We start from the raw sequence: 24,438 nt of genomic DNA, 5'->3' as shown, positions 1-24,438 counted from the left end.
GTGATGTGCATCTCTGTAATGAAAAGAGGTGTGGTCTAATGACATCAACACCCTATATCAGGTGTGCATAATTATTAAGCAACTTCCTTTCCTTTGGCAAAATGGGTCAAATGAAGGACTTGACAGGCTCAGAAAAGTCAAAAATAGTGAGATATCTTGCAGAGGGATGCAGCACTCTTAAAATTACAAAGCTTCTGAAGCGTGATCATTTAACAATCAAGCGTTTCATTCAAAATGGTCAACAGGGTCGCCAGAAGCGTGTGGAAAAACCAAGGCGCAAAATAACTGCCTATGAACTGAGAAAAGTCAAGCGTGCAGCTGCCAAGATGCCACTTGCCACCAGTTTGGCCATATTTCAGAGCTGCAACATCACTGGAGTGTCCAAAAGCACAAGGTGTGCAATACTCAGAGACATGGCCAAGGTAAGAAAGGCTGAAAGACGACCACCACTGAACAAGACACACAAGCTGAAATGTCAAGACTGGGCCAAGAAATGTCTCGAGACTGATTTTTCTAAGGTTTTATGGACTGATGAAATGTGAGTCTTGATGGGCCAGATGGATGGACCCGTGGCTGGATTGGTAAAGGGCAGAGAGCTCCAGTCCGACTCAGACAACAGCAAGGTGGAGGTGGAGTACTGGTTTGGGCTGTTATCATCAAAGATGAGCTTGTGGGGCCTTTTCGGGTTGAGGATGGAGTCAAGCTCAACTCCCAGTCCTACTGCCAGTTTCTGGAAGACACCTTCTTCAAGCATTGGTACAGGAAGAAGTCTGCATCCTTCAAGAAAAACATGATTTTCATCCAGGACAATGGTCCATCACAAGCGTCCAAGTACCCCACAGCGTGGCTGGCAAGAAAGGGTATAAAAGAAGAAAGATGAATGACATGGCCTCCTTGTTCACCAGATCTGAACCCCATTGAGAGCCTGTGGTCCATCATAAAATGTGAGATTTATAAGGAGGGAAAACAGTACACCTCTCTGAACAGTGTCTGGGAGACTGTGGTTACTGCTACACACAATGTTGATGGTGAACAGATCAAAACACTGACAGAATCCATGGATGGCAGGCTTTTGAGTGTCCTTGCAAAGAAAGGTGGCTATATTGGTCACTGATTTGTTTTTGAATGTCAGAAATGTATATTTGGGAATGTTGAGATGTTATATTGGTTTCACTGGTAAAAATAAATTAAATGGGTATATATTTGTTTTTTGTTAAAGGGAACCTTAACTGAACGGGGGGTAAAGAGTTTTACTTACCTGGGGCTATTACCAGCCCCCTGCAGCAGTCCTGTGCCCTCGGAGCCGCTCTGGAATCCTCTGGTCTCCCGCTGTCACTTAGTTTCGTTTTTGACGACTCACCAGTCGCCGGCCGCCATGCGTATTGGACGCATTCACCAATGCAATTAGCGCTATTGCGGACCACAACGCGTACAAAAATACGCGTTGCCGCATATCTACGCGTGCGGAATGCGGCAATAGCGCTAATTGCCTAATAATTATGCACAGTAATAGTCACCTGCACACACAGATATCCCCCTAAAAAAGCTAAAACTAAAAACAAACTAAAAACTACTTTCAAAAATATTCAGCTTTAATATTAATGCGTTTTTGGGTTCATTGAGAACATGGTGGTTCAATAATAAAATTATTCCTCAATAATACAACTTGCCTAATAATTCTGCACTCCCTGTATAAATGCAATAAATATAACCTCTTGTGTCTGTCTTTACCAAGGGGTGATTTATAAAGTAGGGAAATGTAAACCTGGGCTATGATTGAGATCCTGGAGATAAAGAGAACACCAAGAGCCCAATATAGTGTAGTATGTACTGGTAATGTATAATTGGAAGAGTAATAATATTTAATACTCACAAACCAGGGTTACCAAGTAGGTAACCACTGTCAAAGCAGGTGGGGAGATTGTCCTGACCCCACTCAGGATTAAAAAGTCGCTCTCTGTAGTAGAAGCAAGGGTACAACCCTCCACCAAGGGTGGACTTGATGTAGATAATAGGATAACAGAGGCGCCAACAGGATAAAACACCTAAAAGAACTTAAAAACCCATCTTGGTAATAGAGGAGGCAGTGGTGGACTCACCTCCTCCAAGCAGAACACACGACTGTGGATTTTCAGTCAAAACAATTTTATTGGATACTCCAAATAAAGTGCAACGCGTTTCACGGGATACAAACCCGCTTCATCAGGCAATAACAGATAGCTAGGAGTAAACAGCATCTGCCAGTATCAACGCTGAGCGCCTCTGTCTTTTTGATTGAGATCCAGGTCATATTAAAGCATACTGGAGGTTGCTAAAAATGTATAACTGTTGTATCTTTGGTCAAATGCACTATATACGATCTACAGTTTTATTAAGAAATAAACTGTCCAGGACTTTTAAAACTAGATTTTTGCTGTGGTTGCTTGTATATTGTTGGCCACACACTGATTATGACCTGATATGCCATATCGATCTGTATCTTGATTGAAATTCAATTGGTTAGTGATCCATTTCTTCTCCGTATGCTCAGTCTCGATTGAGTTCAGCATCAAGCATCATTTTAGGCATACGCATCGTAGTGCTTGATGCGAGCGAAACAACCATAGGTCCCTCACTGCTCTTTCCCCATCACAGATTTCCCAGCATGTCTAATCAGACGTGCAATCGATAAACCGCTTAGAGTGGATTGACTATGGTATTGAACCCCAGCTAGGCTAGCAACTATATACATCTCGAGGGATGATAAATGTTGCCGTGGAGAAAACGGTGCCCTCTTCCACTTATTGCGTTCATGCCCTAAACTGAGGGAGTTTTGGTCTGAGGTCATAAGAATCTGTAGAAAGATAACCTGCAAAGGATAGAAGATTCACCTGGCAGTATGTTACTACACATGACTAAAGGTAGCCATACATCAGGCGACTTGGCAGCCGATCGACCATCCAATTCGATCATTTTAATAAAATCAGATGAAAATCAGTGCATGCCTGACCGACAGTGCGACTAGTTTCAGTCCCGAAAGTGGTCTCCTAGTCGAGCGCACATGCTACAAGATGTTGGGCTGACTTGCTTGATCGGGTGCACGGCGTTAACGGAGTGCAATTTCAGGCCAATCGAACGTGACGAACCCCCCTGGCGTCGCACGCAGTCACCTTATTAGGCAACCACGTGGCGCGTGTGTATGCAGAATAGAGTGTGCCCGGAGCCAAAACCTTAGTTAAAAAACCTGAAAATTGTACTCTACTGATGAGGAGAAATAAAGTCCAGGATGACAAAAGTTGGGGTAAGTTAGTTAGAATTCTAGCAGCTGATCTAGTGAGCCAGCCCTTTATTACTTACTGACTTCCTAACCTCAGCTTCCGCCTCCTGGGCGAAGCTAATTACAGCTGAGGAACAGCTCAACACTAGGCTAGATCTGCAACTGGATAATCCAGTCTAATTTTACATCCTTCCCTTATCTGGCTACATAGATTATGAAGTTATAATGAATGAAGGGGAGGGGAATAGAAATGTCTAAAATTCAGTATAAACCAAATGTGAAGTGAGCATAAAGTGGCTGCCATTTTTCTTTTCTTAAATGCAGACTGTCCCCTATTTACAAACAGGTTACCCTCCAGGAGTTTGTGAGTGGAATTTGTTTGTGAGTTAATGTGTTCATAGGGAAACTTGGATAAAAATCTCACTTTCGAGCAACTTTGGATTTCGACCTTTAGGCTACTTGCACACCAAGACATTGCGTTAGGTGCTACATTAAGGTCGCATAACGTGCACCTAACGCAAGGCCTGGTGCTCTTCGATGTGGACGTCAGAGTGAGCCACGTTGTGCAGCTCACTCTGGCGTCCGTGATGCCGTGATGCGTACTCTTGGACGCATGCGGCATCACGTGGGCCCACCGACTAATCGCCGCACCAGGAAGTAAACACTGCACGTCACAACGTGCAGTGATTAATTAGCCATGTGCCTGGCCGCTCTCCGCTCCTCCCCAACATGACTGAGCATGTGCAAACAGTCTAACGCGGCTTAAGCCGCTGTAACGCCGTAGCATGCTGCACTTTCGGAAGAACGTGCAGCGTTACATGTAACGCAACGTGGGCAGTGTGAACAGCCCACATGTGTTACATTGCTGTACGTTGGGAGAGCGTTACAGGCTGCACTAATGTGCGCCTGTAACGTCCCTGTGTGTAAGCAACCTTAGTATAAAGTTTTTTTGGTTGTCTTCAATTTGCTTTTAATTTTAAACTACTTACAAAAGCTTATACAATACTGCAACATATAACAAAAATAACAAACAGCCTTAATCTATGTTATGTACGTGGAGACAATTTTGTATGTATGAAAAATTGTAACGCAAGTCGTTTGTAAGTAGGAGATTGTTAATGCCAGTTGGCCATTTTTATTAATTTTTTAAATTGTGCCAGCATCTTCCATGGTGCTGTACACTAGAATAAAAGGTATAACAATACACTAAATAATACAGCAGTTAATAGTACAAGACAATGGTGGATTACAGCTTATGGAGTGAATAAATCCATTAGTTTTTTACATAATGGTGGAAGATATACACTAACTTTCCACAGTATTGTAAGACAAAAGAGGAAGAGAGCTGTGGCCAGACATCAGGCAACTTGGCTGATCGACCACCCGATTAGATTATTATAATGAATAAGACTGTGCCGCCAAGTGCATCACTGATCGCCTTTGCGACCAATTTCGTTCCTAAAATGGTTGCATTAATCGATCGTACATCCTACAAGATGTGGCAGTAACAGTGAGCGATATCTGGACCGGCGTCAAAACCTCCAACGCTGCCCCCCCTCAATGTGCCCCCAGCACCCTTCACATTACCTTTATGCGTCTGCTGCTGGCTCATGGTGCAGTCCTTGGTCCATACACCCTCCCGACCAGGTTGCTGGTAAACATGTGGGGCTACTGTAGGACGAAGGGCGGAGCCAGCAGCAGACATGTACAGGTAATGTATAGTGTAGTAGTATGCCACAGCGCTGTTGATCAAACTCGTCAAAAAACACAAGCGCACTCCACTTCTAGAGATCCCTCCGTAGCGATGTCACAACCTGTGTGAACACTCACAGTGCAGAGAATCAAATAGGGATACTCTCAGTGGGTTTCATAAAACGTTTTCTATGTTATTTCAATAAAAGGCAGCCACAATCATCTATGGTACACTTGCATAACGATAGTCCTAATCCACTTAGGACCCTCTCTGGTGTATTGTTTCCCACCACAGTGGTACCACTACCTCCTGACTGGCACTTTGCAGTCGCTGCCCACTCTCCTCATCCTGACTAATTTCGGTGTCCCGCCGTCTTCAGGGAGTAGCCCTTGAATGTGGTTGCCTTTTTGGAGTTTTATTTTTAGCCAAACCCAATTATGGGCAGGACCCATTTAGCTTGGCGGAAAAAAAAAACTTCTGATTCTAAAATCAACCATGGTTTAATTTGGTCCATTTTGGAGCTGCCTAAATTTGCATAATCATGCATCAACTTGAAATTGTTTGCATCTTCCTAACCCAGAGGCCGTAAAATTGAACTGGCTTATTTTTGGGTCCGTATGATGCTTTTTCTCACCCAAACATTGGGGGCTTAGTCATTGCATCTTATTGTCCAAAAGCGAAAGCGAAGTGCCAAATGTATGTCTGTCCATTCTCTGTAATGGTGCGTTACATACGGAAATCTTGCATCGGATTTGCCAGTCTAATGTTGATTAAATGTTCAACCTTTTGACAGAACGGTCTACAAAAGGTGGCCATACATCTAGCGATTTCACTTTGACCATTTGCTTCTATCATTTTATTAAATAGTGTGTTCCTAAAGAAATGGAAGCCTCAATAGCATCCTATTGAGGCTTCCCTCAGTGCTCCGATGTCAAGCCCTAAACAGGTTTATGGTAATGCATAATTTCTATATGGGAAGAATTTACTGTCAGTTATTACTGATTCAGTATGTCAAGTGCACACACACATTAGATGTGAACCAATTCATTGATTACAATAGGCTGTCAAACTAATTCATCTTTACCTGCAGCAAACAGGAACAATGCCTTCATATTTATTGACTATCATAAAATTTAAACTGCCCATGTAAAATTGGTATTGCATTATATTCCTTGTTGCTCAAATGTTTTTGGAAGCAGCTTTCATAATATATCATTATTAAGAGCTGACATCCTCCACAGTGCTTTACAGCATAGTCTTGTTAGTAACGGTTTGTCAAAGCTCACCATCTAATCCCTACCATAGCCACACTCATATATTCCTATCATAATCTGATGCCAGTTATAGGGAGTAATTTTAGGAGAATGCCTTTTCTTTTTTTTTTTTTTTTTTTTCTTTTTTTTTTTTGGAGGGATGTGGGAGTAATACTCACAATTGTTAGTAATTGCCTCTGTAGCTTTCATCTGTCCTGTAACCCATTTATCATCGAGGACATTGTCATTGTTTTAATCTCTATAGTGTGCCCTAAATCCTGCCTTTCTATGCAAACCTGTTTGCTGTTACTCTGGTATTATCCCTTCTTAGCTGCACATCACACACTTTTGTGCTGTGTGTCCTCTGTCACTGGTTTGTGCTAATCTGTTATAACCTGATCACTGTCCTGACATTCAGTCCTATAAATAGCATTTAGCTCACTATTTATAGAACTGACCCAGGGCATGATGTGGTGGTAGCCCTACATTGTAAACAGAGGCTATGCATGCTGTGTACAATTAAGTAGTTCCATAACCAGGACAACAAAGTTATGAGTAGATAAGCAATAAAGTCTACCTTTTAATGCGGATAGTAACAGAATAACTGACCAATCCTCATGTGAGAGATACCATAGAGCAGACTTGTGTTTTCCTGTGGTTGAGAGTATACAATAACCTTTTACTCTATTCCTGCATTATGTGTTAATATACAAAAGTTAGTTTGGCAAAACCTTTTGTATAAGTACCAAAGCAAAAGGCTTGTTTTTTTTCCCCTTTTGCTTGCCTCTTACCTACATGAAATATTTTCTGAATGTTTCAACTGTTTAAGGCCTCTTTCGTTGTGTTGGTGACTAACGCTACATGTTAAGTGAAAGTACTGCATGCAGTGCGTTTATACATGTTGTTAGCTGCATTAGACTGTTTGCACATGCTCAGTAATGACTTGGAAACCTACTTTTCATTGCCTGTATGCTCTACTGTTAGTGACCGTAACGGGGCATTAAGTTGCATTGTGACTTTTTTGGGGCGTTGCGTTGTAATCTGCGTTGCAACTTTAACGTCTCATCAAAATGCAACGTCCCACTGTGAAAGAGGCTGAAATGTATTGTACTTTTTTACTTCCAGTATGTTGAAATGTGATGGAGCATTTTCTTTTGAACATTTCTGTGTGGGCAGTATGAACTATGGAAACACTAAAGCTGTTCTGATTTTATAAAGCTTTAGGTATACCTATCGCTAAACACCCCCTTCGCTTAGAGCATAGTTTAGATTTTTCTTGGATTCCTTTATTTATGAAACTTCAACATTATATTTCATTTTAAAGTGTAAATCTACTCTGACCCTGCTGAGGCCCTGGGCTTCACACTCCTCCCCTTGGTGTTCTGGCATGACACTGTGCATGCTTGCTTCACAGTAGTATCATTGTGCCAAGTCAGAGGCTGGTTGCATGGTTATGGAGAGGAAGGAAACAGGAGTATGGTTACATAGAAAGAGTGAAGGCTAGAGCAGCACTCCAGGTTTGGCTACTTTCACAACAGTGGCAGACTGGGGATAAGTGAGCGTCGCCAAGAATAGAAGACTTGTGGCAGGTTGGTATGCTTTTCTGGAAATATCCCTGCCTTGTGACAGCACTCTAGCCCTAAACAATGAAAATTTAGCTCTACTTTAAGTGTATACTATAACCACTTGTTGCTCATATCGATGCGTTTTGTTTGTGGTTTTTTTTTTGGGGGGGGGAGGGGGGTGGTTGATTGGAGGTAGCTGCTTAATTGTTAAGGGGGGGGGGGGGGGGGGGGCACTGTTTGCTCTAAAAGATTTACAGCCTTAAAGAGAATCTGTATTGTTAAAATCACACAAAAGTAAACATACCAGTGCGTTAGGGGACATCTCCTATTACCCTCTGTCACAATTTCGCCGCTCCTCGCCGCATTAAAAGTGGTTAAAAACAGTTTTAAAAAGTTTGTTTATAAACAAACAAAATGGCCACCAAAACAGGAAGTAGGTTGATGTACAGTATGTCCACACATAGAAAATACAACCATACACAAGCAGGATGTATACAGCCTTCCTTTTGAATCTCAAGAGATCGTTTGTGTGTTTCTTTCTCCCTGCAGTTCTCATGCACTGAAGTTTCAGGCTGCTCTTTTTTCTCCTGCAAACTGCTTTGCCCTTGTCTGTAATTCTTCAGTATGTGAAAGCCCAGCCAGCTCAGAGGACGATTTATCCAGCTTGTAAAAGAGAAGAGAGAAGCTGCTCTAATCTAAATAATACACAGGCAGTGCAAATAGAGGGGCCTGGAAGAGGGACTTCATAGCAGAACCACAACACTGAAGAACTTGGCAGCCTTCCAGACACAGGCTGACAAGTCTGAAAAGGGAAAGATACATTGATTTATTACAGAGACTGTGATAGCAGAAAGTGCTGCAGTAAGCCAGAACACATTAGAATAGCTTTTGGAACTTGTAGGATGATAAAAAACAGGATGCAATTTTTGTTACGGAGTCTCTTTAAACCTTCTACTGTCCCACAAAAAAAAGTAGCACAACAGTGTTCAAACAGTTAAACACACAAATTTGTTCTGCAGTGGAAAGCTCCTTCAGCTTATGATCTGCTTATGAAGAGGTGATAACATTCTTTCGTTTACATTCCTCTTTTGCTACAATTAGTTGCAGCCAGCCACGTACTGAAACGGTACTGTACTGAGCTGACAAGCAGAGACATATGAGAAATTATCACCATCTCTCCAACTTATTTTTTATGGGGGGGTGGGGGATGAGGAGGAAGCACTCTTCCTGCTTCTAGTAGTGGGCTCTTACATTGTTTTTTTGGAGTGACCTTTGCTGGAATTGTTACCTGGAGGCAGACTAACGCTGGAGATACTCACCCACCGGATTATGTAATGATGGGGGAGAAACTGTAGACTACTTGTGATGTTTGGACTTGTGTATATACAGGTAGTCACCGACTTATGAACGACCCGCCGATACGAACGGCATGGATTCTGTTTCCATGGGAACAAGTAAAAAAAACTTTTTTCAAATTTTTTGAGAAAATCGATTTTAAAAAATTCAAAGAAAAAATGGCTTTTAAACTTGTATAAGCAGGTACAGAGGGCAGAGGTGACAGAGGACACTGGAGGTACGGGGACAGAGATGGCACAGTGTTCCAACTTAAGAAAAGATTCAGGTCCCTATTTCGTTTGTTAACAGGGGACTAACTGTACTGTATTTTTCATTTGGAATATTTGAGATGTGCCATATACTATTTGATATGGATGCATCATTCGAATTGGCAAGTTGTTTACGCATCGGCAGGTCGCAGCGGCCGTTCCATGTCAGTTCACGGAGAGAGTATCCGTGAACAGCCTGCGAGCCTCCAATCGCGGCTCGCAGGCTAATTGTAAACATGCGGGGAAAAAATCCCCGGCCAGAGTTCTTCCCCTAAAACTAGGAACAATAATATTTGGCAGGGCTGTGGAGTCGGTCCAAAAATCCACCGACTCCGACTCAGACTCCTCAGTTTAGAATTCCACCGACTCCGACTCCTCGACTCCGACTCCTCTAATTTGCATATTACAATTTTGTTGATTAAAAGTATGTAACATGAAATTCGTCTCTTAACTGCCAACGCTTAGGAATTTTACAAGACAACTGAAGTGAGAAGGATATGTAGACTACTATATTTATTCCCTTTAGACTAAAACTAGTCCTTGGTAAGAGTACTTGTAAAAGGTACAAACCGGAACAAAGAACATCTATCAGGCCCTAGGCAATGTAAATGTGGGTATATGTAAGAATGATGTGCAGGTACTCTGCAGGGAAATGAGGAGATTCTTCCTCTATTACACATTCTTCATGCACAATCTGAACAAGGTTTATGGGTGACAGACAACACCTCTGTGTTCAATGTGCACAGCATTCTCAGTGGATTCCCTGCAGCTCTGTGGGGAGTGCATATGTAGAGTATAGTACTACTGTGTAACAAAGTAAACCTGAGACAGATGAAATTAAAGTTTTATACATACCTGGGGCTTCCTCCAGCCGCCTTCAGGATAATCAGTCCCTCGTTGTCCTCCTCCACCACCTGGATCTTCTGCTATGAGTCCAGGTACTTGAGCCAGTCAGGCGTAGTGCGCATGCACACACTCCGCCGCCAGGAGCATACTACACCTGTGCAGCACTATTGCGCAGGTGCAGAATGTTCCTGGCTGTGGGAGCGGCATGCGGCCGGACAGCGCTGACTGGCTGAATTACCAGGATTCATAGCAGAAGATCCGGGTGGTGGAGGACAGCGAGGGACTTATTAGCCTGAAGGGGGCTGGAGGAAGCCCCAGGTATGTATAAAACTTTACTTTTCATTCGTCTCAGGTACCCTTTAATTTGTAGTCACCAAACCAAATTTTAACAACATATCAAATTATTTGATTTCATCAGCAAAGGGAGTGCATACATTTGCATAAATCAGCATCAGTGCAGAATTATTTCCATCTCATTGACCATCTCTATTAGTGACAAAGCTACACATCAGGCTTTATTCTTACAGCATAGATGTTATTTAGTATATATAAGAGATTCCTGTGTACACATCATATATACAGTCACAATCAGATATGTATATCTGACCTTAAAAATATGGGGACTGCTTTATTGAAGCAGCACAAGTAACTAATTTTGATTGGTTTATTTCATTTTTGTGGACTAAGCACAGCTATTACTGTATATATATATTGTATATATACATTATTTTTAATGACTATTATCTGAGAAATAGAACATTTTATCATATTTTCTATTTTAATTTCAGTTACAAATTCATTAGGAGTCGGAGTCGGTGCATTTTTTTTCCGACTCCGACTCCAGGCACCCAAAATTGCCCGACTCCACGACTCCGACTCCACGACTCCGACTCCACAGCCCTGATATTTGGCATCAAGAAATGTGTACAGCAAAGTAATTTAAATTCAGCGTTTGTGACAGGATTGCTCGAGTTTATACGTTCTCCACCCCACTGTAACTTAAAGGATAACTGAAGTGAGAATATGGATGCTTCCATATTAATTTCCTTTTAAAGGGAACCTAAACCCAATGATAAAAAAAATGAGTCACTTACCTGGGGCTTTTACCAGCCCCCTGCAGCCATCCTGCGCCCTTGACGTCACTCCTGGATCCTCTGGTCCCCCGCCGGCAGCTAGTTTCATTTTTGCTGACTTGGAGTGACGTCAAGGGCGCAGGTTGGCTGCAGGGGGCTGGTAAAAGCCCCAGGTAAGTGACTCATTTTTTTTATCATTGGGTTTAGGTTCCCTTTAAGCGATACCAGTTGCCTGGCTGTCCTACTGATCCTCTGCCTCAGGGTCTATGGCTAAAAGTATTAGAGGCAGAGGATCAGCAGAATAGCCAGGGAACTGGTATTGCTTACAATGAAATACAGTAAACCTTGCATTCAGTTTGTTTTTTGTGCCAGATCTTTCCGCTTCCAACAGTTCAAGCCACAGATTCAGAGCTGGTATGCAGCTTGGGTGCTCTGTCTGACCACAATTACCCCATGCTTTTTTCAGATTTGTGGTTAATCCACTAAAATAAAAAACTGCAGTAGTGCCAGTCAACCAACATTGTTTAAAATAAAATGTCAGCCTCCATATTCTTCACTAAAGAGTCACTTTATGGAGGAGGTAAACTTTTTAATAGTAAAACCGTACAAAGCGGTCAACCCTCTAAAGCCTCATCTACACGCGTAGATGAGGCGGCAATGTGGCTTATCAACCGAGCCGCTGATGCCGCAGGCACGCGGAAGAGGCGATCCCGCCGGATCGGAGCCTCATCTACCCGTGTAGATGAGGCTTAAGTTGATTTTGAAGAAAATATTTTCACTAAATTTACGATGAACTCAGAAAATTGGCTTCCCCTACATTCTCAACAGCTGAAAAGGAATGCTTAGTGAAGATACCAGAGGTGTCCACTAGTGATACGATCTTGATTGTACTGTCCTACCAAATTTGTATAGAAGGGTACAGAGTGAATATACAGTACTTTAAACAGATCATTTAGGTAGTCCCTCATTTTGTAGAATTGTTAATATCGTACAAGTAAGATTGTATCATTAGTGGGCACCTTTTCGAAAGTATAGCAGTTTTATAGAGTGTACATAAGGGCGGCTTAAAGAGATCTAGGAACTGTGGCAGCAAAGTGATTCAAATACAAGCAAAGCATGATGTCGCTCAGCGTGGATGATTGGTACGCTAGATCTTTCCTTTCTCAGTTGAACCCATCAGCAACAATCTTCTAACAAGTACTGTTAAAGAATACTCGAAGTGACATGATGAGATAGACATGGGTATGTATAGTGCCTAGCACACAAATAACTATGCTGTTCTTTTTTTTTTTTTTTTTTTTTTTTTTTTTTCCCCCCCTCTGCCTAAAAGAGTTAAATATCAGGTATGTAAGTGGCTGACTCAGACAGGAAGTGACCCTCACTGATAAGAAATTCCAACTATAAAACACTTTCCTAGCAGAAAATGGCTCATGTGAGCAAGAAAGAGATAAAAAGGGGAATTTCTTATCAATGAGGGTCACACTGTAGTCACTTCCTGTCAGGACTGCGTCAGCCACTTACATACCAGATATGCAACTCTTTCAGACAGAGAAAGGAAAAAAAAGGAACACAGCATAGTTAATTGTGTGCTAGGCACTGTACATACACGTCTATCATCATTTCACATGTCACTTCGGGTATCCTTTAAGCTACATACAAGAAGAAGGATTTGGGAACCCACAGTGCCACTACCTGACAAACCAGCAGTCCCCGATCAATCTTTCTGCCACAGAAACACGCGATGGCGCATGATGGGCGTGAACGCGAAATCAGAACTTACAGGTTTTGGACTTTTCCGTCTCTTCATGGGGGATTCTCTGGGTTTTCTTTCTACAGCATTTCCTCAACCGTTAACCCTCCCGGCGGTATGAAAAATTCCGCCAGGAGGCAGCGCGGCAGGTTTTTTGTTTTTTTTTTTAAATCATGTAGCGAGCCCAGGGCTCGCTACATGATAGCCGCTGCTCAGCGGCATCCCCCCGCCCGCTTCGATCAGGAAATCCCGTTCAAAGAACGGGATTTCCGGGAGGGCTTCCTGCGTCGCCATTGGCGACGGGGCGGGATGACGTCACCGACGTCGTGACGTCATTGGGAGTCCCGATCCACCCCTCGGCGCTGCCTGGCACTGATTGGCCAGGCTGCGCACGGGGTCTGGGGGGGGCCGTGCGCCGCGATGGATAGCGGCGATCGGGCGCGGGGCGGCGGCGATCGGTGTGCTGGCGCAGCTAGCAAAGTGCTAGCTGCGTCCAGCAAAAAAAAAATTAAGAACATCGGCCGAGCACGGCCGGAGAAAACCTCCTGCGCGGCTTACCCCGAACTACGTTCGGGGATACCGCCAGGAAGGTTAAACGGCCATAATACAGTATTAAGATACCAGTCTCCCAACTCACTTTCACACTATGTTGTCAGACTTAGCGACTGTCTTTATTTAGCAACTGTGATTTGAAAAAAAAAAATAATAATCCCTGAGAATGCCCCATGAGTAGATGGACCAGTCCAAAACCTGTCGGTTCTGTCAGATTTTAACTGCTTACTTTTTTTCACCTGAGTGGTTCTTTTAACCTGTTAAAACCTTTATGCACAAAAATATATAATACTGGCCTTTGCTGTATGATTGATTTCCCTGCCCTGTGAATCCACCATATGTAGCTTAATGTACATGAAATGCCATTTTCTTTTACAATTCTGAAAACTATACAATATTTAACAGTAAAGATTTTAAGATTCGTGATACCCAGGGCTGTGGAGTCGGTACAAAAATCATCCGACTCAGACTCCAGGTACCCAAAATGGCGCAGACTCCAACTCTGACTCCACAGCCCAGGTTATACCTTTACGGTCATGTTGGCTGCCTCCTATACATTCTTCTGTTACATTTACTACTGGCTGTGCTTGAAAATCAGAGGTGTTCTTGGTTCTGCATAACACTTTACTGTTGTACCAATAGACAAAACTCTCTATTTTGCGTTGCCACTCGTGGGTGTGGGGATTACTACTAGGGTACTTTGGGAATAAAACATGTTAGGAAGCTGCTTGTTTTTGTTTTTTCAACTAAATAAACGTGTGTGTATATATGTATGTGTGTGTGTATATATATATATATATACTCCTAAATGATAAATTAGCCAAAATACAAAAGGGCCTACTTATGGCACGATGGTTTTGATCAGAATAAGTCTGTTGGAATAAGTGATGTAATTTTGCCATAGTCCTCTTGTTTTTGAGTAAAATGCAAATGGATGTCTGTTTTCTGCTGAAATATTATCATTAGACACACCAAAGTCATAAACAGATTCTACTCCCTGATCGTTTTCTTGCTGAATTGGGCTGCTGTTGACACAGGCCTAGCTTTTTTTTTTTTTTTTTTTTTTTTTGTCCCGCCCCCTTATAGTTCTGAAGTGATTTTTGCAAAGGTTTCCACCTCACAAAGCACAGTAAATTGACATACTTCTGGTCTTCTGCTTTATTTTCAGATTCGTAACATGGTGGCCGTGATGGAAGTAATCTCCAGTTTGGAGAAGTATCCGATTACCAAAGAGGCACTGGAGGTTTGTACAGGTGTCATCTACCCTGTTTTTACACTTATTGAAAGCAATTCAGATTTGTTTTTTTATAGGTTAAAGAGACACTGAAGCGAAAAAAAAAAATATATTATGATTTGTATGTGTAGTACAGCTAAGAAATAAAACATTAAGATCAGATACATCAGTCTAATTGTTTCCAGTACAGGAAGAATTAAGAAACTCCAGTTGTTCTCTATACAAAAAAGCCATTAAGCTCTACGACTTTCAAAGTCGTGGAGAGGGCTGTTTTCTGACTTTTATTATCTCAACTGATAACTATTTACTTTTTGTCTGGCAGAGGAGAGGTCATTAGTTCAGACTGCTCTGAAAGAATCATTTTGAATGCGGAGTGTTGTGTAATCTGCACATATTAGAGAATGATGCAATGTTAAAAAAAACACTATATACCTGAAAATAAAAATATGAGAATATTTTCTTTGCTGCTAATCTTCTAGTAATTATTTATAGTACACAACCAATTCATTAAATCATATATTTTTTTCGCTTCAGTGTCTCTTTAATGAGGGTCTGAGAGAGAAAGGAGGAGAGAGACCTTTAACCTCCTTGGTGGTATTCCCAAGTAATGCTCAGGGTTACTTTTTGCAGCAATAAGTGGTAATTTAAATCTACACTCGTGGATACTGCCTGGAGGACGGCATGCCTAAATTGACACAGAGCGTTCAGTCGCTCACCTTGCTGGGGTCCAGCGGCTGCAGCCCATCTTCTCGGTGTCCTCCAAGGCTCCTCATCTCTGTGTCCAAAATTGATGTGTCTCATGACAGAGCGTGATCTCAGCATAGAGATCACACCCCCTGGAGGACAGTAGGGAGACTAGCAGGAAGTGGCCAGATCCTAGGGAGATGACTAATGTACACTCTGCATAGGGGATGGGGGGACCTACACTAAACTGGAGGGGGGCACCCGCTGGCTACCTATACTAAAACCTGGGGGGTGTTGAGAGCACTCTGGCTACCTGTAACGGGTTGAGCACTTTCTTTTTACCTGGGGGGGGGGGCGGCACTGCCTGGCTAATCATAAAGGGGGAGGGGCTGGGCAATCTCTGCCTACTTATACTTTGGGGACCTCTCTAGCTATACTGGCAGATGGGGGGGCACCTTCTAGCTCTAGCCATCTATAATGGGGAGTGGGGGCTCTTCCTGGCTACCCATAACGGGGCACACTCTAGGTACTTGGGAAAATGAACATATTCTTGTTTGTGGATGCTCTTGTTTGCCTTACCCTTAAGGGGTGGCCAATGAGATGTAAATAATTCCAGCTTGTGTGAGAATGTAATATAAATGGTATGCAGCTTGGAATTGGGTCAACCAAAACGGGCAGGAAGTTTAATTGGCCAAATTCCAAGCTGCATGCAAGCCAGATTTATTTGCATCCTTTGACTGTCTGACATACCCTATCACATTTAAGTTATGAATGCTAGATTTTCAGGTGACTATCCAGTACATGGTACAGCTGTTCTGGGAAATCTGTGGCCTGCTTTTTAGCTATCCACAAAGTTGGTTAACCCTTTGACTTTCCTGACTTAAAGGAAACCTGTAGTAAGATGTAAGAATATGGAGGCTGCCATATTTATTTCTTATTAAACAATAATACAAGTTGCCTGGCAGCACTACTGATTATTCTGGCACCAGTAGTGTATCACCCACCTGAAACAGGCATCTTGTCAGATTTTTGTCTGAAACATCTGTTAGTCATGCTTGTTCAAGGTCTATATCTAAGTATTAGAGGCAGATGATCAACAGGGCAGCCAAGCAACAGGTATTGTTTACAATTTAATGTGTCAGCCTCTCTATCCCTCTCACTTCAGCTAGCATTTAAGCTGCAGCAGGATGCCTACTCTTTTTCTACCCAATCCATTCTCAATTGAGCATAATGTGCTACTTGGCACAAGCAACACATCAAATGAGGCCGTACTACAACAGTCTAACCTTTTTGTTTGAGCGGAAAAGTGAAGCACTAAATTTGATTTCATTAAGTGAAGAGCTCTGGCATCACTTTTTCGTATGCTCACACTTATCATATATATGTTTTGTTGAAACAAAATTAGTACCTAGATGAAAAGTTTTATATTGAGTTTACATTTTTCTTGTTTAAGTTTGTTTCTTTTTGCCCTTAGGAAACGCGGCTAGGAAAATTAATTAATGATGTTCGAAAAAAGACCAATAATGAAGATCTTGCTAAACGTGCAAAGAAACTTCTGCGTAGCTGGCAAAAGCTGATAGAGCCAGTACAACAGAATGAACAGGCTGCCAGAGGTGCTCCCAACCCGCAAGGTTCAACCAATGGTGGTAGTGCTCAGTACTGTAAGGGAGAGCCTAATCCAACTGCACTGTTAGGTGGTAAGCCTATTCAGGACCTTAAGGCCAGGAATGACATCCAGAAGGCACATTCACCCAAGGCTGAAAAAGTAGTCAGTCGGAAGAGGAAAGGGGAACAAAGAGATGGTACACAACCCCTAGCTTGCAAAGCTGGTAAGCCCAACCAGGAGATATTTCAAAACTCTTCCCCTTTACCCACCAATGGAATTGGTGGCAGTCCCCCAGAAAACCTACTTAGTCCCCTTGATGGCGGTTCACAGACTAACCGGCTGGAATCTGCTGAAAATGATAAACATATTAAAATTCCTGTGAATGCAGTCCGGCCTCACACGAACTCCCCTGGACTTGTAAAACACCCAAGCACTTCCTCTTTACTGAAAGTGGCTGTCCTACAACAGCACAGTGTAGGGCTAGAAGATGCCCATTCTCATCAACCACGAAGTCCACGCTGTTCCTCCTTTAGCCCTCGTGGCACTAGAGCAGAACTAGTGACACGGCAGCACACAACCTACGCACCAAAGGGTTCTGCGCCCAGCCCCTCACAAAGGCTGCCTGGTGTAGACACTGCACATATACCCACTTACCAATCTCCTGCGCACCCTTCTACACCCCCTGCCATAGCAAAAAGACTGGAGTCTCCTAGAAGGGATTTTGCAGTTTCTTCACCTAACAGGTCAGTGGAGCCGCTAGTCTCTGCTGACTGCCACCTCCAGCAGTCACCCCGGATACAGCACACCTCACTTGGGCATCGCAGTGGACAGCCTATTACAGATCCTCAAACACCCTGCAGTAGCTATTCACCAGAACCCTCCAAAATGGACAGCGATGACGCAGCTTCGGGTTCAGACAGCCGAAAGAAAAAGAAATCTCGTAATCGGGGTGAACAGGAAGGATATTTAGCAGATGGAACTAGCAAACAAACGCGAGTGAAAAAGGACCGCAGACTAAAATTTGATTTCATAACTGGTCAGATAAAACCTTTAACAAGCAAAGACCCGTCGCACGCTGAGAGTTCAGCCCCCTCAGAACAGCACAGGACTGAGACTGACAAGCAGGACCCCAAACTCAGCCTGCCTAGTCCTTTTGAACAGACAAACTGGAAGGAATTGTCTCGAAATGAGATCATCCAGTCCTATCTCAATCGTCAGAGCAGCTTGTTGTCTTCCTCTGGTGTACAGACGCAGAGTGCACATTATTACATGTCTGAATATTTAAAACAGCAGGAATGCACTAAGCGGGAAGCTAGAAAAACTCATGTTTTAGTGCCACTTGTCCTACCAAGTGAGCTGCCTGGAAAACACAGGGAAGTAACTAGTGCTGACATAAACAGACTACATAACCAACATTGGCCTGGTGTCAATGGCTGTCATGATACACAGGGCAATTGGTTTGATTGGACGCAGTGCATTTCCTTGGACCCTCATGGTGATGATGGTAGATTAAACATCTTGCCTTATGTCTGCCTAGACTGAGCACCTGTCCCAAATCTGCTTTCTCATATCTGTGGTTTTCACTGCAAACCATGTGTCGCTCAGCGGCCACTGCTCATCATAGAAGATTTAAATGAGAAGTCCCTGTTTTTGGGGGATGTGAAGGGTGGGGTTGTAGAGAGCCTGGAAGAGGTTTTGTCCACTACACCATAGGAATTCTCTTCCTCTGCTGGAGCTCCCCCTGTCTGCCTCACCCGTTCTTTTGTGCTAAATGCTGCTACCAGATAACTCGACAAAGGATTACAGAAGGGGGTCAATACATGCAATGGAACGGTGTGCAAGGGGGGTTTCACTTGGAGTTCTGAAACTTATAGCAAATGAGCTATAATAAAATATATGAAAAAATTGAAGTGTTAAGTTCAAACCTACCCTTAAATTGCAAAAAGTTGATTTTTTTTCTCCGGTACCTGAGAAAGGGCTGGAATAAACAAAATATATATATATATGACAGGTACCTAAAACTTATGTGAAAGAGGATTTAATTAAGTTGAGAATAAGTTACCTTAACAGAGTATGCATTATTTATTTGAATTAATGTTTTTGTTTTGTTTCTGTTTTTTTCCCCATTTTTTCAGATTTTATTTCCATTTAAAATTTGACAGTAAGGCATCTAAACAAAAGCCGTGAAATAGAAGTGTTCCAAGCATCACAGCTGGTCCCTTTGAGTTGACTAGGGGAAGAGTCTTAATCATTCCTTCCCACCCCAACAAATTAGTACATTCTTTTATTTATTTATTTTCCTTCTTGTTTTTGTGGTTTTATATGCTTTATGCATTTTACCATCTTAAAACCGTTCAGAACTCAAACTGCTGCTAGTCTCCTTTATCATCCCAATTTAAAATCCATCTCCCTACAATTTAGAGGAACTCTAAAGTCAATCACAGTATGTTAATCTACTACTGTATACCGAAACACAAGTGGTTGTTAAAAGTACTTTCCCAAATAGAAAACTGTTGAAATTTCACCATCGCATGATTGGATTTGCAGCTCTGCCCTGCTTCTTTATCTCCCTTGCCACTCACTCCATTATGAGGAGTCCTGCCATGTGTTGTTTTGTTTTGTTGTTGTTTGTGTGTGCTTGACGCAAGACAGCTGCTGTATGTGTTCAGCACAGTCTAGGAGTGAGCATGAGAAGAACATAAGTTAAGCACACACAAGAGCAAACAGTGTGAATTCCCACAAGGGATTGGCAAGAAGCTGCTTTGGTTCAATTTAAACCTAGTTTTACCTGGCTGGATTAGGAATAGGTACCTTTTATGGTAGGAAACTGCTAAAGTACTTTAGACAAACTTTTCTGTGTCAGGATGCAGTGGTGGATTAGTATACTTGGACCCCAATACAGGTTCACTTTTAAATCTCTATATACTTCCACCTACCACTCAAATTCTCATACAGTTTTTAACCATATTTCAGTGTTTTCCACATCTATACTTTTTAAAAATGAGCCGTGTTCATTCTACCCCTAATAACCAAGTTTGCAAATGACCCTCGCCTCTAAACATAAAGGTGACAGATGGTGCTACCAGCTTCTAAATTGTCCAGAGGCCAAACACAGGAAGGGCCAGTCTGTATGCTGGGGATAAAAAAAAAAAAAAAAGTAAAACTACTTGCTACCATTCCTTTTAGATGTAATCTGCCTTATGGGATCTCCATCATAAACGCGATTTATTATTTTTTTGGGCAAAAAAATTACATAAAAAAGCCTTAGTTGAATGTACAGTAAGACTTCTGTATTTCTGATATGCAGAAGAGAGCAACTTTGCTAACTGGTCCTATCAGTGGACAAATTGTGATATAAATGTGGAAACCATAATAAAAAAAAATACAAATTGTGTTTAGTTTCTTTTTCTGCTTTTCCCCTCCTTTCCTTTTTTTTTTTTTTTTTTTTCTTTTTTTTTTTTTTTTTGCAAATTACCTTTACAGATCTAAATTTCAGTACATCCATCCAATTTCGAATGACCATTTTAATCACTTCCTTGTAGTTTTAGAGCTTGCCTAATGCAATATTTTTATAGTACTCAGTCTGTTGTCCCGCCTCTTACTTGATGGAAGAAAAGTGGTAAAATTGGCCAGTCAAATTGGATGTGTGTTCGCACCCTTAGGCCTATAACCCACTAGAATCGTTTTTTCTAAGTGGTTGTGATTTGAAAAACTTGTGGTGTTCTAATGCTAGGGGTTATTTTTAGAAAATTATATCCCTCAAGTTGGATCACACCCATAGCCTTACATTAACAAGAGCTTTTCAAATCACAAGTACTTAGAAAAAAAGTGCATCTAGTGGGGCCCATGTCTAACTATTTCAGACTTACTTGTGTTATGGATTCTAGATCTTGTTCGGTGTTGTGAGCATTTGGTTGGCCATACATGGGAAGATGTCTTTCAAAAGCTGTTTGGTGGCTAACAAAGATGGACAAGATGCTAATTGTATGCATTGATGCCAGTTTTCTTGCATTTTGAATGTAGCTTGGGTTTGAGTCAGTCAGATACAGTTGTTACTGCTACTCCGTCTAATTCAAAGCTGCATTCAAATTGCAAGGAAAGTGTAATTTTCGTTGGTGTGCCTCTAGATTACTGACATGTGGTAGATGTACAGGGTCTATCATTATGGTGCCAGGTAAAATAGCAATTGATGATTGATTTTGGTCTATGAAATACTATTTGTACACTTTTTGTTTTTTGATTTTTTTCTTTGCAAATGCTTCAGGGCTGTGGAGTCAGTAGATAAATCCTTTGACTCCTCAGTTTCTGATACTTCTGACTCCGACTCCTCTGTAGATGTGGTCAGTGAGATTTCAAATAAGTGCATGGTGACTTGTACAACTTTTTTATGCAATTTTTTTACAGCTTGAAAATGGGCCAATTAAATTCTGTAATGGCAGCATTTGATTGGTCTATATTCAAGCTGAGTACATTTGCATAAACCATTGCATATTCATATGGCTGCATCAACTCAATTGCATCTCACTGACCATCCCTTTTACACTTTTCCATATCACCAAAGTAAGAGTGAAATGGAGGTCATATTTATTTCCTCTTAGGACAATTCGAGATTGCTTGGCTGTGCTGCTGATCCTCTTCCTCTTAATACTTTTAGCCATAGACTCAGAACAAGCCTGCAGATCTGGTGCTCTGACTGAAGTTTAACTGCGCATGCATGTTTCAGGTGTGTGATTTAGATACTACTGATCAGCAGGAGAACCAGGCAATTGGCATTCTTTAAAAAGAAATATGGCAGCCTCCATATCCCTCTAATTTCAGGTATCCTTTAATAGGCTAATGTATTTTAGGCTACCTTCAGACTGGGGCGCTGCCTTATAACGAGCACATAATGCAAAGCGATGCAAGTAAAAACATTTGCGGTGGCCTGCAATGTAACGCAGGCAGAGATGGAAATTTATATTTTAAAATTTGAAATGACTCAGAAATCCTGCATTGCTGGACACTGTGTTGCTGATCATCACCTTTATTTACATTGAATGGGATCATGCAGCTCTGGGGAGGTAGTCTGCGCAGTGGTTAAGTGTGGACATTAGACGTGAATCAGTGACGTGACAGCACATTCTGATGTCGCTGTGGATATCAAAATGCTGAAACAGCCGAACTTCACACTAGTAACACAACTGCATACTGGGCTACAGACTGCAGCTGCGCATCGGGGCTACAGTCTGCCAGCAGAGTAGTAGTTCATTATTACTTTTTTGTGTGTGTGTGTGATGGGACTTTTGTAGTTGCTGTATATTTTTTTTATTACATATAAATTCATTAGGAGCCAAAGTCCATACCTTTTGTCGACTTCAGGACTCTAAAATGTCTGACTCCACAGCCCTGAAATGTATGCAACTTGTAATTGTGTGATTTTAAAATCCTCTGCATTTTAATTTGTCCAATTTCAAGCTTCATCAAATTTGCAATATTAGTATCTCATTATCTGTGCATCTAACGAGTGCTTACAAATATATTGGAAACCGCTTTGGTAATAGGTGTTTGAAGAGTATGTATTTTATGTTTTGTGGCCTAAAGATTGTATACCTTGTGATGGTTTTCTTTCTATGGAGTCGCCGATGCAAGTTTTCCTTCATTTTTTGGTGGTCCGACTTTCATAATGAAGGATGTACTTTAAGAATTGACAAATCATCAGGCCATTCCATTAGCAGCCGGCGTTGAGTGGTACATTTCAGTGAACTACTAACTGCAGACCCAAAATGGTGGTAAAATGCATAGGATTAATTTGGGGAATAGGTCAAGTTAAGGTTTATGAAGCGTACCAAAATTCCACATGCTAATTTTCATTGGTTTGACTAGAAAACCTAGTGTGTCAATTACATTGCCTGAACATAGTGTTCTGATTCCTTGTTTGGTGATGGAGGGCTCGATTCATTATAATGCACTAAACAGCTGACTTTACCAGAGAATTTCTAACATTTTGTTAGATGTCAATTCACTAAGGTTGTTACTGCATGAAAAAAGTAAAATTACTGACTGGTGAGGTAAATTACCGACTTGTGTGGTAAATACCTCAATAAATGTCAGTTCACAAAGATTAGAGAATTCTGTAAAACAAGGGTGATGAGTATTTTGAGACCAGCCTGGAGTTGTTGGTAACTAACAATCAGACCTTTGGTAAAATGAACAGCCAAAGGAGGCAGCCAATAGGCCACCCCATCCTACTACTTAAACCATTGGTGCCAATACACTGCCAGGCAGCACATTATAAAGTTTAAAAAAAACCCACTATACTGCGCCTGCGTTCTGCACATGAGCAGTAAGATTTTCTCGTACTGCGCAGGATGCTCCCGGCAACGGGAGCACAATTAAGGATGTGTGTGGCCAGGGCTGCGCAGGGCCATCGACTCGCTGAGTCTCCGGAAGGACACCAGAGGATCGTTTTGTCACAGCCTGGGCACAGGGTGGCTGCAAGGGGCTGGTAGAAGCCCCAGGTAAGTTAAACTAGCTTTTTTTTTTTGTTTGTTTCCTTTTAAGGGATGCTTTTTTCTGTTTTTTGCTGTAACAAGCAGCGCTTGCAAAGGAATGGTTCATGTAAGGGAGACCAGCTACAGAATCAGCAGAACTCTGGCCAGAAGTGGGAAAACCTCGCCAGAACAGTTTGCTGCCGAGACCTACTCAACAGCTGATTACACTTCTACTTTTTACTGTACAGGTCTTTGGGCTGGTTCACACTGCAGCACTTTTTAAGTGCCAGTGATTTAATGCTAGTCGTGATTTAAAAAGGAAAAAATCACATCACTCAAGCAAGAACCCTCACACAGCATTACATTAGCAAGAGCTTTTTAAATCATTGTCACTTAGAAAAGCGCTTGTAGTGTGAACCAGCCCTTAGTGAATTGATCCCATGTTTTTGGGTAAATTACCAAACTATTACCACACGTTTGAAAAGTCTAAAATACAGAATGTGGTACCTTGCCAACCTTTTTTTTTTTTTTTTTTTACCTAACATGTCTCGGTGAATTGAGCCCCAAATTTCCTGTAACCTAAACGAATGTTTGCAAAATGCTTAATTATCTTCAGCCTAGATGCTGCAGAGCTGCTCAATTGGTGTGCAGGGGACACTAGGAGAAGTTGGGAGGATCGATGGTGAGCAAGCAAAGTCACAAAATGCAGGTTTAGCACAAAGTTGGTCTAGCTAGCATTGGCTTAGGAGATGCAAGAAGATATAAATTAATTTCCATGAGGCCCCTCTGCCAGAAATATTACTGTGAAGCATCTTTTCAGATCCAGGGTCAAGACCAAGTGGCTGAAGGGAG

At 41.9% G+C, this 24,438-nt stretch overlaps 1 protein-coding gene across 1 annotated transcript in view; it reads left to right on the top strand.

Moving 5' to 3' along the window:
* The window catches only part of MED26 (mediator complex subunit 26), a 66,722-nt gene extending 46,242 nt beyond the window's left edge, over positions 1-20,480 (top strand). The window contains exons 2-3 of the mRNA XM_068234209.1: positions 14,761-14,835; positions 16,985-20,480. Coding sequence (XP_068090310.1) covers positions 14,761-14,835; positions 16,985-18,658 — 1,749 coding nt within the window. The 3' untranslated portion in view covers positions 18,659-20,480. The remainder of the gene's footprint in view (positions 1-14,760; positions 14,836-16,984) is intronic.
* Positions 20,481-24,438: the final 3,958 nt, after the last annotated feature.

Source organism: Hyperolius riggenbachi, chromosome 1 (genome assembly GCF_040937935.1).
Source record: "Hyperolius riggenbachi isolate aHypRig1 chromosome 1, aHypRig1.pri, whole genome shotgun sequence".
Lineage (NCBI taxonomy): Eukaryota > Metazoa > Chordata > Amphibia > Anura > Hyperoliidae > Hyperolius > Hyperolius riggenbachi.
This window is presented reverse-complemented; position numbering and strand designations above follow the sequence as displayed.